General features: G+C 37.9%; 1 protein-coding gene across 1 annotated transcript; it reads left to right on the top strand.

Annotated features, from left to right (window-relative positions):
* The first annotated feature begins 276 nt into the window (after window positions 1-276).
* Window positions 277-6090, top strand: LOC128990498 (uncharacterized). The gene is made up of 4 exons (XM_054412873.1): window positions 277-413; window positions 1287-1445; window positions 3992-4309; window positions 5760-6090. The coding sequence occupies exons 1-4, from the start codon at window positions 339-341 to the stop codon at window positions 6045-6047; spliced, it is 840 nt and encodes a 279-aa protein (XP_054268848.1). The 5' UTR covers window positions 277-338; the 3' UTR covers window positions 6048-6090.
* Window positions 6091-6919: the final 829 nt, after the last annotated feature.

The raw sequence follows: 6919 nt of genomic DNA, 5'->3' as shown, positions 1-6919 counted from the left end.
CTTATCTGGCAAAAAAACGCTAATTATGAAAAATACAATTTGGAAAAAGCTTTTATCAAAATATTTTTTGAGGCCCCCTGAAATGTCTGGAATCCATTCTATCATTAATATTTTATCTATTAATCACAAATCAGATAAAGAAAAAGAAAAACATGCATATCAATGAATTTGTAGCTACATTCTTTAAAATCATGCAAGAATATATTGTTGAAATCATTTTTACTTTCGCCAGCTGTTCAAGTACATGTGATTTAAAGTACAATTCAATTTACAACATTTAAATGCAAATAAACAATTATTAAGTGAAAAAGTTTACTGTTTCTTTGGGGAAATTAAGCATGCCTTATTATTATTTGCTATCCGAAGTGCCAGATTTTGTAAGCGAACCTATTTACAACAAAAGAACTTACAAGGTAAGAGTAATGTAATATAGCAATAATAACTCATGTTACTTAGGTATTAAAGTATGTTCATTTTGGATTCTAATTTGTTAGATTTGATTTGAGTGACCCATATGACACACTAAGCTATTAAATGTTGTATCTATCTAACCAAGTTGTTTTTAAAATATTTTCTGTTACAATGGATTAACTCATCATTCTGGGGAAATGTAAACCAACAACACTAGTGAAAAGCTGTTAATCTGATTCACCAATGCAGCAAACTTGCAGGCTAGTGAATTTCCATTTAGGTACCTAATAATTTGATTTCCACTGAAACTACAAAAAAAGTCAGGTTTATTCTTTATTTAAACAACTTTAGTTTAAGGAGTACTTGGTTGTTACCTACTACAGGGAAGCTAATAATGTGAAGTTAAATTTTAATGGCTTAGTATAAAATAAAGACATTTTCGACTTATCTACCCTAACAATAACATAGGAATTTTAAATGTATAGGGTTTTTGTTTTGAGCATCAAAAATGGGGAAAACCAACTTTGACCTCTCCGTTCCCATCGTCCGGTCGGTTTGCAAACTCAATCAAAAGGTAGGTTTACATGTTTGTACCAAATTTCATCAGATCATAATTACTCTAGTTACGGTATTGTGCTAACACAACATATAGGCATTCTTATATGATAGACACTGATGGTTTTTTGGTCTTCCAAACAAATAAGCAAATAGGTGCCAAGGTCAGGTTTTACCAAGACTATAGCTACCAGAAATAGGAAATTTGCTAACATTAGACTCATAAATGTAACTTTCTGCAGTTTATTGCAGAAATTTACCCCCTAAATACCAACCTGATGATATGTATTTTTTTAAACACATCTGCCTGGAATTCATAGAAGCCGGAGCCAATCAACCTTCTGTTGCCGTCCATCCATGCCAGTAGGGACCACAATGTGTTGGATGCCACCAGCGATGCTGAAGAAGCTGTGAAGTGTCTGCTGAACTCATGCACAGATTCAGCATCTTGGCCTTCATCTGAATATTGTGATGAAAATGTGAGTATTATCAATAACTGATATATTCAAATAGGTAAGTAATACTGTTTAATATTTATGTATAATCAATCACAAAGACCAAATATGATCGTTTAATTTACATTTTTGTTATCTGATTTACGAACCGAGATTCTCTGTTTGGACTTTATTTTAAAAGCATGAACTGACATTTAAATATCAGTAATACCAGATATACATCCACACAACTGTGAGTCTTAACTTTACATTATACGTGGTATTTAACATTGAAATGACAATATCCACTAAAGGATAATAAATAGTTTTACTCTCACTGTCACTTTTACTTTCAAATGTCCTGCTTGAGTTTGGTTACCCTAATTAACACTGCACATTTGAGTTAATAAGCACTTTAATAACACTAATTACATAAAACAATATTTTAATTTTTTATTAGGTCATTGGCAAATTCTTGATAAGAAGTAAATTCTTCATAAGAATATACGTCCAACCTCAGTATAACGAATCTGAAGGGACCGAACTGAACATTCGTTATATCAAGGATTTCGTTAAAATGAGGTTCGTTATATAGAGGTTATGTTTACAGGAATTTCGCTAAGTCGAGGTTCAGAACCAGTCTCGGTCAATATAGGTCGGGATTAGACATCATTAAAACACAATTAAAGTAGCATAGGCTACAATACTTTACAGTACAGTGTTTACATTGTACAGTAGAACCTAAATTATGCGGCATAATAAAGGGGAGGGATCTTGAATATTGCGCAATCATGAAAATGGCATTGACCTTGGTACAGGTTAAAAACTGTAAGTTTAAAATCACAGCTTGTTCTAACCCTCCTAAAACCTAGCCAAACACTGTATTGCGTAGTCATAAACCATGTAAAGAACAAAACAAAACAGTTGAAAGTTTTGTAAGCTACTGCTCGCGATAGGCCGGTAGGCTACTTACAGTACAGTAAATTACTGATTTATCACAACAGAGGAATGTCAATAATAATCATTAACTATAGCATTGGTGTTGCTAGTTGAAACAAATCGTATTGAAAACAATAAATTATTAGATAAGTCATTATAAAAGGTATAATCATAGCCAACTTAGAGATAATAAAAATACTCGTAAAAGGAATGTTAAAATAACGATGTTGCTATTCTTTCTCTTTGGTTTTGTTTTTATATTCTTTCTTAGGTTTCTCTTTATCCAAAAATTGTACAATTCACCATAGTTATCCCATATCGCCCAATCACTCCTAACAACAAAAACGAATCTGGTGGCAATTGGCATGACCTCAGCATACCCCTATCGCGCTCAACAAAGTTCCTCGGAATATATGTCGATCAGCATCTCAGCTGGCAGGACCACGTTGACTACCTCTGTGGAAAACTATCTTCTGCACACCACGTTGTTCGAAGAATTAGAGCCATCGCCAATGAAACTACAGCATTAATAGCCTACCACTCCCTCTTTTGTTCACATTTGCGTTATGGGATTGCTGCATGGGGATCCACAGCGGACAGGAACATGGAACGCATCCTCACCATCCAAAAGAAGACCATAAGGACAATCTTTCAACTGCCAAATCATGAACACTGCAAGCCGATCTTCAGAGAACATAAAATCCTTACAGTTATATCCCTGTACCTGTTGGAATCCATCACACTTGCAAAACAATCGACACCTACCCTGAGATCAGAACAACATTCATACAACCTCCGCAACACACATAACATAGACCTGCCACAACTGGCCACAACATCGATTGCAGAAATTCAACAATAGTCCTCACTACTCTGGCTCTTACTTCTTCAATTTATTACCACCACAACTCAAAACCATCAAAAAACCTGTCACCTTCAATAGTAAACTAAAACAATACTTAACAGATAGGCCATACTACACAGTCTTCGAATTTATTGTGGAGCACACTTTCCAACACCTGAGACGTGAATAGGCCTACAAACCCATCATTCCCCTGAAGTTTGATCAGGAAGAAGTTTGACGATTCCCCGATCCCTGGATTGTGGAGAAGACACCGGATGGTAAATGGTAAATGGTAAATGGTCACAGCTTACTAAACATTACGTCGTCATCAGTCCTCAGTGAATGAAATCAGTTCTCAGTTGCAATTGCAACATAGCGCGCGCAGCGACAGCAGACAGAGATGTGTAAAACGGAGCAGACGAATGTTAGCGCAAGCGATGACGTCACCTTTCCATTTCATTTGATAAAGAAACAGATTTTTCAAAAACAATAATGGGGTGGGGGATTTGTTATATCGAGGGAAAGACGTAGACAATTCGTTATGCAGAGGTTAAATTCGCAATGTAGAGGTTCTGACAATGATAAATTCGCTATATTGAGGTGTCTAATTTTAGCCGAAATCACGAAAAATTCGTTAAATCAAGGTCGTTGTTATGGTTTGTTCGTTATGTAGAAGTCAAATATACATTGTGTCTTATAGAGAGTTCTAGGGGATTTAAAAAAAATTCGTTATATCAAGGAATTCGTTGTATCGAGGTTCGTTATATCAAGGTTAGACTAACAGGAATAATATTTTTTGATTGTCCAGGAGAACACCGTTCCAGAAATTCTAATCAAAGACGATCATGAGCCAAAGAAATGCTTCGACCATTTCCAACCTCCAGATCGGTATGTTCTGCCACCTCCTGTGCCGTCCTACGCTCCAGTCATCCCCAAGTATCGATATCCATCCTGGGCGTACGACAGAGTCCCTGCCCAAGTGCTGGAGGCAGCAAGATCATTGTTCTACGACAGAGTGAGGAGACACGGGTTGTACTCGCAGACTTCCAGGTGTCCAACAGATTACGAACTCTTTGCTGCATGGGCAAATCTTTCACGGTCTAACCAGATGGCATTTGTCGCTGAGGTAAGAATATTTTCAACTGGGTTTTCAGTATAGTTATAGCTTGCGGTGCATTGATCAAAGAAATGATTTACTTTTGACGCATTAACTCATGAAATTGTCTGCTTGAATGCTTTTCTAAGTTTGGTTGTTATTGTTCTATGGGGCTTTGCAATTTGTCTATTTATGACAATAGTTCAAGATTCAATCAATTGACGAAAATAAAAAAAAGGATTGAATCAATTAATCGTTTGACATGAATAAAAAAGCAGACAGCGCACATAAGAAACAAAGCTCTGTTCCACATTAAAATTTGCTGTCAAGTAACAACAAATGTATTAGTCAATCAAAAATTTTTTTCTGAGACCCCTACCTGAAAGATGGGAGGGTTATACAGCTACTTCCTTGCGGTGCGGAAGGTAAGACCCAAAGTTCCTCAGGATAAGCCGGCAAACGGAGAGGATGTTCTATAGGTGGCTTCAATCACAAAGTATGTGTGCTCTCTGGCTAGCCACCGGAGGTCCAGTAGTTGACCCAGCCACAAGACTAGCCATCAGTCTAAAACTGGGGAGGCGCTGTGTGGTCGTTACCCACAGTGCAGAAAGCTGACCAGAGCTCTTCTGGTACCGAGGGTGCAGGTTGCTCCTGCTGCTTACAGTTACATTCCTGTAAGCAGTAGTCCTGCAATCTGGCGATGGTCTCTCGGGAGCAGTGGTTAAAACCGGTGAAAGCCTGGTAGTCCCGGGAACGGGATGTGTGACCGTTCATGTAAATAACGGATCGGGGGCAGGCCCGATAACCTGTCTAAGAGGACATCAGGGGTCGAACCCGAAGGCCTGTCCGAGAGGGTGGTTTGCTAGATGTGCTAGATGGGATGTCCCACACACGGGCCACAGTCCGGGGTTGCATGGAGCCTTCATGATGGAGGATAGCTCTCCATCGGTTATAAGCGGTGAACTCCTTCGGGAATGCCATCTGGAACAGGCCAGCGGCCTCTCAGATGTCAGTGCCGCATGCAGGCGTGAGCCAGGAATTGTATGTGCATAAAGAAGAGTATAAATATATTCAAGCAAGTCGCATCAGGAGTGTGTTGCTCCGCAGTATCTGATTGTTTCTCGTGCTAACATTGAGATAGGTATATCTAAGTAGTAGACTAGCTATTACCAAGCCGAGGCTTTGCTTTTCTATTTTTATTTTTGCTAGGGATTTACAAACCGTAATATTCCAATGTCTATTAAGGAAACAATTTGACAATCTACCAGCCAACAAGACAGTCAGAGTTTACTAACAGTCTTGAATCCAATAATTCTGAACACTTTAAACTAAAATTATTGAATCTTGTATTTCCGGAACCAAGAGGTTACTTCAGGCTGATATAGGAGGAATGCAGCATTGTGATAAGCTGAGTTGTGCTGAGACCATCAGGGGCTTCCAACTCATTGACAACCATATCCAACAACCTCTTTGTTCGCAGGTGTGTGGCTCCTTTTCGCCAGACCAGGTCCATGTAGACTCTCTGGCCACTCAGCGTGCAGTGATGTCACTCCTCGCCTCCGCTCCAGACTCCTGTTCCTGGCCGTCGTTCCAGTACAATCGCCTCCAGGAACAGAAGCTGCCCAAACCAGCCCCAAGACAATCTCACCCATATCTTGCAAATCCTCCGTATAACCCGCTCAAGCCTCAACGTACAAACCCTTCTCTTAATCTTCCCAACCTTCTAAAGCCTGTGGAATTACGAAAGCATATGCTTCCATTGAAATAATCCTGAATAAGTTTTGTTTGTTTTACTGTTTTATTTAGTTTAAGTATTAAATAATTTTTAGTGGATTTGTTTACATAAAGTGTGATTAATTTTCGTATTCCAATTCATTTCGTACCAAAATTTTCTTGTTTGAAAGATAATATGTAGAAAACACTCATACATGAGAATTCCATTATTTTGTATATTGAACAAAATATAACGCCAGCTAAGGCTGCTCCAAGCCCTTGTTTTGTTTGAAGTACAAATTATGTGTCAGAGCAAAGAAAATATTCCATATTTACAAAGCGGCAAAGTCTTTGAGATGTTAGGAGACAATTAGGTGGCGAAGCTTGGGGGCTTTCCTCTAAAATGAGTCCACGACTTCTTTTCCTTCTGCAAGATTGTAAATGTCATTCACACAAAGACAAGGGATTTTGAAAAACCATTTTATTTGGTATGGAGAAAACGCGTTACTTGAATCAGTTCTGTGATCAAACGTTTTTAATGCAAAAACTACAAGGTTGGATATCAAAACTTTGCAGAAGTTAGAAATTTCGCCTTAATTTATGAGTATTTAGATAAATGAATATAAACCACACCCTTTGACGTGTATTCTATACAATAAGAGAAGCCTAGAAAACCTAGTCTATTTCAATTAGCCGTCAGGCTTTAGTTACTTTTAAGACTGTTTGTGAAAAAGTAGGCATAACGGAAAGTTGCAGGTAATTAGCTAGATTTGGAACAATTTTCTTTCAAAGTTTTGGAAACTGTTTAATGATGTATTAAAAAGGCTTGCTATAAAACATAAAATATTAAATCTCATCAGAAAGCATGACCATCAACCAGAATTTGGCTGAGGGTTTAAGGTTACTTATATTTTACAGATGAACAGT

The sequence above is a fragment of the Macrosteles quadrilineatus genome, unplaced genomic scaffold, assembly GCF_028750875.1.
Source record: "Macrosteles quadrilineatus isolate MER2022 unplaced genomic scaffold, UCM_ALF_1.0 Scaffold_3__2_contigs__length_128488019, whole genome shotgun sequence".
Lineage (NCBI taxonomy): Eukaryota > Metazoa > Arthropoda > Insecta > Hemiptera > Cicadellidae > Macrosteles > Macrosteles quadrilineatus.
Note: the sequence above shows the minus strand (reverse complement) of the source record. Positions and strands in the feature narration are given on the sequence as shown.